Source organism: Ursus maritimus, unplaced genomic scaffold (assembly GCF_017311325.1).
Source record: "Ursus maritimus isolate PB19 unplaced genomic scaffold, ASM1731132v1 scaffold_3, whole genome shotgun sequence".
Lineage (NCBI taxonomy): Eukaryota > Metazoa > Chordata > Mammalia > Carnivora > Ursidae > Ursus > Ursus maritimus.
The window spans coordinates 320,681-333,321 of record NW_024425563.1 but is presented as its reverse complement, the minus strand read 5'-3'; the positions used below and the strand labels follow the sequence as shown (position 1 = coordinate 333,321).

At 48.3% G+C, this 12,641-nt stretch overlaps 1 protein-coding gene across 5 annotated transcripts in view; it reads left to right on the top strand.

The window, feature by feature from the left end:
• The window catches only part of DYNC2I1 (dynein 2 intermediate chain 1), a 56,451-nt gene that overhangs the window by 38,109 nt on the left and 5,701 nt on the right, over positions 1-12,641 (top strand). For 4 of the 5 annotated variants that reach the window (XM_040643742.1, XM_040643741.1, XM_040643740.1 and 1 more), the window contains 7 exons: positions 366-528; positions 4,390-4,503; positions 4,598-4,659; positions 5,143-5,194; positions 8,352-8,412; positions 11,374-11,473; positions 11,671-11,802. In XM_040643742.1, coding sequence (XP_040499676.1) covers positions 366-528; positions 4,390-4,503; positions 4,598-4,659; positions 5,143-5,194; positions 8,352-8,412; positions 11,374-11,473; positions 11,671-11,802 — 684 coding nt within the window. Of the gene's footprint in view, positions 1-365; positions 529-4,389; positions 4,504-4,597; positions 4,660-5,142; positions 5,195-8,351; positions 8,490-11,373; positions 11,474-11,670; positions 11,803-12,641 lie in introns of those variants that run through there. The other variant, XR_005838421.1, reaches the window with a different exon arrangement.

Here is a 12,641-nt window from a genome sequence, read left to right as displayed (position 1 = left end):
TCAAAGTCATTGATTTTCATTGAAGCTGTTGAGAAGAATAACTTTTATAGGTTTTGTGATACAGGATGTAAATAAAATGACAAAGCATGACGTTGCCATTCTGGGCCCAGTGACTTGGGTTGAATGGAGGGGTCATGGTGCATGCTCCGTGTGCCCAGCTGTGTGTGAGGCACCCGTGTTTGTGAATGCCAGTCCTGCAGGGTGGCTTGTCCTCCCTGCTTTCCACTTGGAGCCGAGGCTGACTTGCACCTGCTTAGTTCTGGTGGGGGGTTCCCAGGGACAGTGTGGGACACGGGGGTGTTTGGTGCTTCCATTCCCATGGCCTCACATTTTCAGTCTTTAGCTTTCTGTGTGTGTCATTCCAGGTCACGTGTTGCTGCTTTAGCCCTTTTAAAGCCTTTTTACTGTTTGCTGGGACGGTGCACGGCTCGGTTGTCGTGTGGGACCTACGAGAAGACTCCAGAATTCATCATTATGTGAAGCTGGGCAATTGCTTCTGGACGTTCAGGACAGCAACGTTTTCTACTGGTCAGTGACACCCACCTGCCCATCCGGTGTCTTCTAGAAAAGTCATGAGAGAATTGAGGAACATCTGCAGTATCTTTGCATTTATTCATTCAGATTACCCCAGAGGATGGGGTCTGACCTATGAGCAAAAGAAGCATTTGATGAATAGTAAAAACAAAAATCTACCCAGGCAGTGCTCAACTCATGGCCAACAATGATGAGAGTGCTCTTTCTTATTAAATTTCTGGATTCCAGTGAAAAGTTACCTCAGTGAAATAATTTTTAGTTTTAAATTAGCTTAAGGCATATTGGTACGTGTGTATTCCATGGCTTAGTTAATCCCTCTGATGCCTGAAATAGAAAATGATTCACCTCTTGGAGGATGAAAGGACCCTGAATATCTGCACCTGCCAGGATCTTTAATGTGAACTCTTCCTGCCAGGCCGTTGTAGCCACAGTCACGGCAGCCACAACCAACCATAGCCACAGCCACAGCCACAGCCACAACCACAACCAAACAACCTCAGACCGCAGCCTCAACCAACAACCGCACCCACACAACCACAGCTGCCACCACAACCACAACAACCACCACAACCACCCACCACAACCAAACAACCAACAACCGCAGCAGCCACAGCCACAACTCCCAGCCCTTGGTGGGTGCTCATGTTCTGGGGCTTCCTCAGTGCTTTGCAGACGTTGGCGTCTAAAGCCTATCTTGGCCTGCTTCCCTGCTGCTCAGGGAGAGGACAGGCATGTCCCTGGTCACACTGACTTCATGGCAGGGCTGCCCTCAGACCCCATTGTCTTCACTCTGTCTTTCTCGCCATTCCTGTCCAGGAGCCCCTGTGCCCCACGTGCACTTGGTTTCCTATCTCTCCTTTCCCACCAGCCACCCCTCAGTTTTCTCTACCCACAGTTTTACTTTTTCCCGATGTCAAATAAATGGAATCCTATAGAATGTAAACCCTTGAGCCTGCCTTCTCTCACTTAGCATTTTCATTTACGGGTCCCTGTGCTGCTGCTGCACCGGCAGCTCGTTCCTCCGCTGTGTGCACTGTGTTTCCCTGTACGCAAGGTGGTTAGCATGTGGTCACTCCAGGTGTTGGAGACGTGCGGAGAGCCTGCATCAAAGGGCCTGTGTCGGCACACGGACCGTGTTGCAGGCCCAGCCACGTCTGAGCTCCTGGTGCTCTGCACCTCACCAGCACGTGGTACTGTCAGCTGTTCAGCTGTTCTGATAGGTGTGTGGTGGTGTCTCATTGTGGTTTTCATGTGCATTTCCTGATGACATATGACGTGCAGAATCTTTCCATGGGCGTTTTAAAAAAAAAGATTTATTTATTTGAGAGAGAGCACGTGCATGAGGTGGGGGGAGAGGGGCACAGGGAGAGGGAGAGAGAATCTCGAGTACACTCTGTGCTGAGCACGGAGCCCAATGTGGGGCTTGACCCCATGGCCCAGGATCATGACCTGAGCCAAAATCAAGAGTCGGACGCTCAGCGGACTGCACCACCTGGGTGCTCCCGTAGGCTTTCTTTTGCCACTGTGTGTCTTCTTGGGGAGCTGTCTGTTCAGGTCTTTTGCACATTTCTACAAGTGATTTATTGCCTTCTGGTTGAGTTATTAAGAGGTTTTTGTTTGTTTTTTTGTGAATATTTTGGATGACAGTCCTTTATCAGGTGTGTGTTTTGCCAGTATTTTCCCCCAGGCTGTGGCTCATCTTCTCCTTTGGACTTTCTGTTCCCAGTCTCCCTCCATGAGAGCTTGATACCACACATAGGTTACATATCTGTTTGTGTACTATATGCATACCTGTGTTTTATACTATTAGCCTCACAACTGCTAGTTATTTTACCATCAAAAGATGGGTTTATTTGGGAATGGCAGAGGGTTGCAGTCCAGATAAGCACGCTATGGCAGATCTACAGACAAGTGCAAGAAACACAGGACAGGGGCATTATTTTTGGGAGAAGGAGGGAGTTGGGAGGATTGTTTTGAAGGAAAGCAGGGGTTCCGGGGTTTCTCACTGGCTGAGCTGCAGGGGTTGCAGTGAACATCTTTCCCTGGTGATTCTGTCCGGTGGAGGGTTCTGATGTTGGGGTCTCTAATTGACAGTGCTCGTGAGCAGCACTGAGTGCTGCGCTCCCCATCTAGCCTCCCAACTCCACCGTACTGAGGTTTCCCTTGATTAAGTTTCACAATGCATAAAAAAAGGTTTTTTGTCCCCTGACAAACAATCTTTGCCTCCTTGGGGTCAATGTTGCTGCTGTTGAGAATGTATGAGTCTGATGCTATTACAAAAGATAGCTTTTTGTGTGTGTTTTTTAAGAGATCTTATTTGAGAGAGAGAGAGAGAGAGAGAGATCACAGAGGGAGAGAGAGAAGCAGACTCCCCACTTGAGCAGGGAGCCCGATGCGGGGCTGGGATCATGACCTGATGATCTGAGCCATGATCTTTACTGACTGAGCCACCCAGGCGCCTCCAAAAAGATAGCTTTTAAAAAATGTGCATTTTCGGGGCGCCTGGGTGGCACAGTGGTTAAGTGTCTGCCTTCGGCTCAGGGCGTGATCCCGGCATTATGGGATCGAGCCCCACATCAGGCTCTTCTGCTATGAGCCTGCTTCTTCCTCTCCCGCTCCCCCTGCTTGTGTTCCCTCTCTCGCTGGCTGTCTCTATCTCTGTCGAATAAATAAATAAAATCTTTAAAAAAAAAATGTGCATTTTCTAATTGCTCCTGATATACTAATTAACGTTTGACTTCACCACCATGTTCAAAACACTAGAACTATAAGTTTTTAAACTGTACATACAGATAAGTGACTCCATTCAAACACCTACTTTATTTTCTTTGCCATCTAAATGTTGTCCCTGGGACCAATCAAATCTCACTAATCTCCCAGCGTGAGNGAGCCGTGGAGTTTCTGATCCAGCCCCTGCTCACCCCCCCACCAGTGTCCTGCTCCTGTAGGCCCCCCCAGTGGTCCCCCCAGTGCCCTCCCCCTGCAGGCCCTCCCAGTGTGGCCCCCCATTCTGAGTACATGGGCCCCCCTGAGTGCTGCCCCCAGGGCCCCTCCTCAACTCCGTGAACTGGAGTCTTGTCTGCTCTTACCAGTTTTTCCCAGGGTTCAGCTCCAGTTCTCATTTTGTTTCTTGCTGTTTTCTCTCCATGTCTGTCCTGGGGTTCTGATTTCAGGTGTTGTTGCTTGTTTACTTGCTTGCTTGAAGTACATTTCCAAGTGCTTTTGAAGAGATGTGATGCAATCTGGAGTGGTGAGTTCTGGGCTTCTGCTAAGTGCTTGTTTGGGGCAGGAGAATTTTCATCTCAAATACTTTGTTCTCACAACAGTTTTGTATGGAGTTTGTCTTGATTTTCTTACTCTTGGACCTTTTGTAGATGGCTATTCTAGGTCAAAGGAGCTTTATTCTGTGAGCTTGTGAAACGTTGTTTCTTTACTGGGTGGGGCAGGCGAGTGTCTCTGCTCTGTGCGCTGCTGTGCCCTGCCCCTTCTGTCCGGCTTCACTTTCCGGCCTGTCCATCCCTGTAGTTGGTGAGGCCCAGCCTGCGAAGCTGGATTTGCTCCCTGAGGGCGCTTTTCCCTGGTTTCTGTTCCGCCTTCGACTCCATCTTGCCGTGGAGAGTCTTAGCCTCACTCCTGGCCTCTGTGCCTGTAGTATTGTTGGAATCAGGACTTATTTCTCTACTTACAAGGTGTTTTGAGGTCTGTGGTCTCTGTTTCATGGTAATGCCAAAAGCCATGATCATGCATCATTTTATTAGGGGTCCATATTGGTTTTGTGCTATTTGGGGAGGATGTATCCCCACATCACTTCTGTGACTTATTTACATGTGGTCTCCTGTGTGTTTTAAACCCTAGACGGTATCCTGACTTCAGTAAACCACCTCAGTCCTGTTCAAGCAGTAGAACCCATCTCCACGTCTGTCTACAAAAAACAGAGTTTTGTGCTTTCCCCCTTTTCTACTCAAGAAGGTATGTGATCTTTCACTTCTGTAAAATCCTTCAGCCAAGTGACACAATATGGTCTCCTTGTTCACAAGCCATTTCTTGTTTCTGTTTCCACTAGAAATGTCAGGTTTGTCATTCCACATTGCTTCCCTGGATGAAAGTGGGGTTCTCAACGTGTGGGTGAGTAGGATGTGTCCACGTGCTCACACACAGGGCGGTGCCCACTGAACGCATGGGCTCTCTGACCTGCCAGTTCTGTGGTCGTCCAGGCGCTGATGAGTGCCTGGTGGTCGGACGATGATATACTTGGCTAAGACGGGAGCACCAAGGGCGAGACTGGCCTGACTGGGAGGCTCCTGCAGGACTTCCTGGGGGAGTGAGGGGAGGGGGCTGGGGATGCAGTCTGGGGGGCTCTCGGAGGACGCACTGACACTGTGGCCACTGGCCAGTCTGAGTGAAGAGATGTGAAAAGAGGTCAAGGAAAGGGATTCATAACATTTAAAATACTAGTTCTGAAGTTAATGATCAGTGTTTTTTCTGGAGCAATGATGTTTTTAGTACCGAATGTAGAATGCTACCTTAATTAGAAATGCACTTTGCTTAGATTGTGTCCTCGTAGATCCCTGACAGGCACTAATACTCATTTCAATGTTCTGTTTTTAGGTGGTCGTTGAATTACCAAAGGCAGATATTGCAGGCTCAGTAACTGATTTAGGTAACTATTAAAGAAAAAAGTTAATTTTAGTCAGTGTTTTCTAGAGTGAATAGAAATTAAAGATACCGACAACCACTTTGAAAAATAAGTAAGTAGCTACCTGAAAAATGAACATTAACGTTCTGTGTTGTATAACCATAATCAACTCTGAATGGACGCCTCAGAGTCATTCAATGATATTCCTTCCTGCTGATGATGTTTTAATTTCAGGAAGGGCTAATAGGTTCTATTTCTGTCTGTGTGTCATTCTCTTCTCGGTGCTCCTCCCATACACTCAGGAGTCTTAGTGCTTGAACACATGTTCGTTGTGGGCTGTCTTCCCTCGGTCCTACTCGGGGGGCTCTCTGAGACTGGTGCTGGCATAGGGCCGCAACGGCCTCACACGTCGGGGGAGTGAGTTTACTGAACTGCCCGCGGCTCGCTGAGCCATAGAAATTGCCAAGAGGCCCAAAGGGGTTCCTGGCAAGGCTCTGCTGGGGCTCCCGGTCCAGCATTAGGGGGATGCACAAAAGGAGTCCTCAGGCTGGCTCCCCAGGAGGGGTTGGCGAGAGCTTTAAAGAAACTTTGGTGGGAAAAGGGTGACGTCTAAACATGTAGGGCAGGGATTTTTTTGTTGCTCGCACACTTACCGGTCATGCTTCTTCATACGCCGCATGTCTAATTAGCACGTGAAATCCCCACCGCTAGGTGTGATTTTTACTATTATAATGAGGGGGAAAGTTGGTGAAGGGTCAGCGCTGGGGTCCATCTTGGCTCAGACTGGTTTGGTCTGATTCTCACAGCCAAACTTCCCTTTTAGGTGCTGGAGGGTTAGCACGTTGTCTGAACTGGTCAAAAACTGGGTCTTGGGGGCTTGATGGGAGCTTGTGGCTTCTGGTGCCTGGCTTAGTTTCTGGCAGTGAGTAGCCCCTGTAAGCAGGGCTAGAAGACTGGGTGACCGTGGCGTGTGAGGGTTCTTGGATGGGGGACTGGAGTCTGGTCCCCACTCTGTCTCAGAAGTGTGAGTCAGCTCCAGCACTTTGCTGCTTTTGATGCCGTGGCGTCCAGTGCTCTGCTCTCGCAAGACTTGGGCGTGATGGACTGTTGAGTCTGTTCCGTGGGTCTGGCGCTCTCTGACTGTCCTCACCTCATTAGTTCAACTGCTTACTTTGTACTGACCAGCCACCTTCACCCTGTCTGTGTGAGGGGCGTGCCCGGCTGACACTGGTCTCGTTCCCCCCGTCTGGAAATTAGAGAGTTAGAGATGGGGCACTTTGTGTCCATAGAGCAAATGCAGCGTGCTCTGTGCTGAATGTCAGAGACAGTGCTTGGAAGTACTGTGGACTCTAACTTTAATGAAAACAAGCCTGAACCATTTTACTGTTTTCACTTGTAAACATTTTTGAGGCAGAGTAACCATTTTCTCACTGTTTTCTTATAGCATCCTCTCTGCTTATTACAAAGCCATCGTACGGGGTCTGTACTGAGCCTTTGGGGGACTCCTAGACTCTTGGGACATTAGAGCAGGGCAGCGTCTGGGAGGAGCTCACCCCCTCCCCCGTGTGGCTTGATGGTGGGGCCGGACTCAAGAGTTGGGCTCAGGCTGACCCTGCCCTCACCCAGGCTGAGGCCTCGGACCCAAGGGTGTTGCAGCCTCCAAGTGCATCGTGAGGCTGCCTCTGTTGCTCACTTGTGCCAGGAGCAGGGCATTTTAAAGGAAGTTTAGGTGGTGGTGAGGATTTAGCAAGTCTCTGCCCACTGTTAGTTCATAATGTGCCTGTGGAGACAAAATGGTTTTGCACACAAATACTTTGTAGTGATACGGGATAGTCACACAAGAGTTATTGTAGGGCAGTGTGTATTTCATCGCTAAATGTTGTTATATAAAAACTCCTGTTACCTGTAGGACCACTTACCCAAACTCTGACCATGTTTCGGCTTTGCTTTTGGGAAAAGAGGAGATGCCATTCATACCGGTAATCAGATCAGTGCTGGAAGAGCTCTGGCCATTAAATGCCCATGGGAGTGTTTGAGGTCTGCGTAGTACGTGAGCGCTACCTCCGATCGCACTTACAGCTAATCACTCTCCATCTTTCCTTCATCCGTTGGTGAACAAGCTGGGTCCTGTCTTGGGTGCCAGGGGAGCAAGGTGACAGGATGCTGGCTCTGCCTCAGGGAGTGTTGTCTTACGGGGAGGTTGCCACACCAGCGACAGCCGTTGGTGATGTGACCACTATGTCACAAGAAGTGCTTACAGAGGGCGGAGGACCCAGGGCAGGGAGGACTTCCCAGGGGAGGTAATAACATTGGGGCTGAGACTTTCAGCACTGGAGTTCCTGCAGGAGGACAGTGCTGGGGAAAATGGAGGGCAGTTTCGTGTGACGACATTGAACATTCTCACGTCAGAGTTGTAACCGTGACAGAGCCCATCACTGTAATTACAGTCACCCTTCCTGCTGCAAGTTTCATTTATCTATATGGTTATGGTCTATATACTCCCAAGGTTCTAGACAGTACCTTGCCCAGAATTTGGGTTTCAGTATACATAAATTTTTAGTTCCGTCCTTTGCAGTAATTACAAAAAAAGGAGGAGGATATTGGGAACAGACAAAGGAGGCAAAGCCAGTGAATGGCTGAGGGGTCAGAGCTGTGGCCCTAAGTGCTTTGGGCATCCAGGGAAAAAATAGCTCTGTTGGCCCAGGGAAGGGGGAGGGTGCCAGCGCTGAGGAGCAGGCGCGTTCCACGGCAGAGCAGTGGCCGCTGGGTGTGCCTCCGCATCGGTGAGGACAGAGGTCCTGGGTATTTCTGACGAGCATCAGACCACCAGTGAGCACTTACAGCAAACTATTCCTGTTGGGAACTTATGGGTTTTTGGTTTTGTGTTTTTGTTTTGTTTTGTTTCTTTGCTTAGTGTACCGCCGTTTTTTTTTTTTTTTTAATTGTATCAAATCCAAAAATGTAAAGGCTTCTTGATTGCTTCCACAATCCTTTTCTCATAAGGCAGTTTACAGGAACCTTGCCTGCATTAGGGCGGGAACACTCTTCATGGGCCCACGTTTTGGTGTCATTTCCTAACACAGACATTTAACCAATGAAAAATGATTCCAGGCAACTGTAATTGGGTTTTGGTTTGACTTGTGTTAAGAGGTGCATTTATTTGTGGTCTCCCTGTCTTTAGGGCTGATACCCGGAGGGAGGATAAAGCTGGTGCACAGTGCTGTGGTTCGGCTGAGCGACAGGTAAGCCTGTGCCGCTCGGAGTCGGAACGGTCCCTCCTCTCCCAAGACCGATCCCCCACAGAGGGAAATAACGTTAGGTAATTGCACGTACAGAAAATGCGCGGTTGGGTGTGCGCTGAAAAATCCAACTTTTCACAACGTATTTTTGCTAAATTAGTTTAATATTAATGAGTCAGTGTAATAAATACAGTTACCAGGTATAGAGCTAACATTTTTTTCTTTGATTAGAATGATTTCTTTCTTTTTTTTTTTTTTTTTAAAGATTTTTTATTTATTTATTCAACAGAGATAGAGACAGCCAGCGAGAGAGGGAACACAAGCAGGGGGAGTGGGAGAGGAAGAAGCAGGCTCATAGCGGAGGAACCTGATGTGGGGCTCGATCCCAGAACGCCGGGATCACGCCCTGAGCCGAAGGCAGATGCTTAACCGCTGTGCCACCCAGGAGCCCCTGATTAGAATGATTTCTATCTTACAAATTGGTACTATTCGACTATTTTTCATCCAGTTTTAATACAACTCTGAAGTTAAATAGTTAAGTTTTAGGAACCAGAAACATCAATATGAAAGTTTTATTCAGAAATTTCAATTTCTACTTTTACTCCTATAACTTAATGTGACATAAAAATTTTTATTAAATATACAAATATCATTTGTGGTATTTATATATTCCATGTAAATTTATTTCCAAAACATCTTTTTCTTGTCATTTATTACAGTTGGGGGTTATCAGCATGCAATTACCCTTGAAAAGTTTTTTATATTTGCGTGATTCCTCTGGGTTGTAGTAATGAATTTGTACCTCCCTTGAGATTGTAAATCACCTTTAGTTGGTTTAAATATAATTACTACAGGGAATCCTTTATGTTTAAAAAAGTCAGCTGGTACACCGTAGAGCCGGCTGTAGGTGACTCCCTGGCCCTCACTGAATCTCCCTGTGGGTCGGGGAGGTGACAGCTGAGATGGGAGGTAGACAAGGAGCGTGCTCAGTCAGAGGGAGCGGCACCAGGGGCGTGAGCACCCGACCCATCTAGGAAACTGCCCGCCGGTTTGCTGTTAAGAGAGCTGGATGAGTCGCTGGCCAGGCCTCAGAGTGTTTGCTGTGCTGGAGGGTCCAGACGGCTCTCTTGCAGGAGGCAAGGAGTCAGTGCAGGATTTTAAGGCAGGGAGTGGCATGTCTTATTTGTGACTTAGAATGATCAACTTCGCAACAGTGTGAGATTGGACGGAGGAAGGGAGACAGGAGGCTGTTGTAGGTTGATTAGAAGGATAGGGCTATCTTGCGTGTGGAGGGCTTGACCTCAGTTAAAGGGGTGGAGCTTGGAGGAGCTGCCTTTCACCAGGTGTCTGGCTCGGCTGCCAGGTGTTCTGCACACAAGGTGAGGAATGGGAGAGAAGGGGCTGAGCTCTTGGTGCTTGTGGAGATGACCAGGAGGCAGCCAGCTCCGCAGCAGGGATCTCAGCTAGAGGCACAGACTGGGGAGTCCTCAGCTGACCAGGGACATTTGCAGTCCTGATTGTGGGTATGGGAGAGAGTGGCCAGATTCCCAACATCTGGCAGAAGGAGCAGTCATGGACCCTTTCCTGTTACAAATATGTACACTGTATAGCATAAAAACTAACAATCAACTAAGTAGTTTTTCCAGTGAAGAAGAGGACAGTGCCAGCCAGGAATGGAGCTTGAAGTCAGCACGCAAGCCTTTGTCTGGTGTGGAGGCTAGGGTGTCAGTGTGGCTGTCACAGGCCTCGCAGCTGTATGGGGCTCAGGCCCTGTGACCAGTGATGCATCAGGCTTGCCTGACGCTGGGGGCTAGAATTGAGAGCCCTTTGTGGGATTCCTGAGTTCATGGCCCCTTCAGTGAGAGAGAAACTCAGGAAGTCCCACCCCAACCCAGGAGAGACAAGGGGGCATGGGAGACTTGAAACCCCAAACTCCTGGTATGGGCTGGGATCCACGAGCCGAGGAGGTAGCATCAGAGTCTCAGACCAGTGGCTCACCGTCAAAGCACTGGACGGCTGCCTGGTAGGTGGTGTTCGAAGGTGGAGGAGGAGGGCCTGTCCTTCCCACGGAGAAGGCACTTTGAGACCAGGCGACTCCATCCGATTTAGAATAAGAGCCCTTATTAAAACTCCAGCGTTTTATTCAGGGTAACTTACTGACAGGGAGGATTGAGCAGGTGAACATCCAGAGCTGTGCAGCTCTTCTCTGCAAAGTTCAGACCTCAGTGCACAGATTTTATAGAGTAAGGGGATGTGAGTAAGGTCAGAGGGTTCACATATAGCTCAAAGGGTTCGTGTGCAGCTCATTGCAAGCTCACCTTTAATTAGACCTCATGGCACCATCTGTGCCTTGGGAAGGGGAGACCCTACATTATCTTTAACAAATTGGTGGATGGCCAATTTGTCCTGGCCTCAGTGGTTATTTCTAAGGTCTGTATATTACTCTCCCAGGGGCCCAGAACACGTAGCCCCAGGAGAGGACATGCACAAGATGGAGTCAGTATGTCAGCACTCCTATGAGGGGGGGATGCTCCCACGAGGTGGGCTCCCAGGGCTCTTAGAGGAAGCAGTTCAGAAAGAAAAATTATAAAGACCGTAAACCTGAAGAACCATCTACTATGGCACAATGAATGGGTTTAGCACAACAAGAACTTGGGATAATGGGACAGTCTAAAAGACATTTCTAGAAAGAAACTAACATCTCTGAAATTTTAAGTCCATGAATGGTTAAGTAGATTACACATAGCTGAAGAAAGAATTAGTGAACAGGAGACCAGAGCTGGAGGAATGTCTAGAGCTTAGGGAACAGAAAAAGAAATGGGAAAAGAGCAGCAAAGAGCCACAGAGGAAAGGTGAGATCACCAGCTCTGTGTCCAGACACCTGGTGAGGGGTAAATGTGTGAAGTGCTGTCATCCCTACGGTGTCAAACAGTTCATCTGCTCATCTTTGCTGTTTCTTTCTAGCCTTTCCCATAAAGGCTGTGAATTCTGGGGGGCCACACGAACCCTGAATGTGAAGTTTCTGCCTTCAGACCCTAGTCACTTCATTGTTGGCACAGACTTGGTAAGTAAGAGTTTAAATCTCATTTAAATCAGTTCGTAACTCATTTTTCTTTCATAGTTGCTTGGCAAATATCTTCATTAAAAATTAACTCATTATTTCCTTTTTTAAATGATGCTGTGTAATTGTTTCAAGAATAACCGCTTTATCCAGCCTCATGCCTAATCTCTTTTAGTCACCATTGGTCTTCTTACCACCAGGGTCTTATAAGTCATGGCATCAGACAAGATTTGAGAGTATCTCCCAAGTTGTACAAACCCCAGCAACATGGTACGAGACCAGTCGAAGTGAATGTCATTGATTTTTCACCATTTGGAGAACCAGTATTCTTGGTAAGAAAGTCAGTTGTTAAAGCACCATTTCTGTTTGGGCAGCAAACCACTAGCAGCGATCTCGGGGGGGTTTCTTTTAAAGTTGGTCACTTATCAGTGCACTTTGGTGCCCATGGGCTACGTGGGGGAGGTGCCCTCTGTGCAGCCGAGGCTGTGGAATGGATCTGAGAGGTCTTTATCTTCACATAAGGTGGGCTTATAGGAAAGTTACAAAAACCTGCCCGTCACATCCCACTCTTCCTTCTGTCACTCCATCCTCTCTCTCCCAGTCTGCGTGTGAATGTCCGTGCTTTCCTGCCTGAGAGGAGGTTGCAGAAATGATACTTTATCCCTAAATAGTTTGGTGTTGGTTTCCTAAAAATAGGGTTGTTCTGCAGCTGCAGTCCAGCCTTGACCAATAGGAGGTTAGCATGGGAGTAGCCCAGCATCTGATGTGCGGGTCTGATGGCCATTCCACGGCCATCCCGATGACATCCTAGTTTTTTTTTTTTTTTTTTTTTAAGATTTTTTATTTATTTATGTGACAGAGAGACAGCCAGCGAGAGAGGGAACACAGCAGGGGAGTGGGAGAGGAAGAAGCAGTCTCCTAGCCGAGGAGCCCGATGTGGGGCTCGATCCCGGAACGCCGGGATCACGCCCTGAGCCGAAGGCAGACGCTTAACGACTGCGCTACCCAGGCGCCCCGACATCCTAGTTTATACACAAAATAAAACCCAGGCACGAATCTCATTTGGTTCTGGGACAGTTCCTCAGACATTTTTGAAGGGCTTAGGGTGCTCCTCAGTTTGAGTCTATGTGATGTTTCCCCACAATGAGTTTCAGGTTTGCTCTGACCTGCG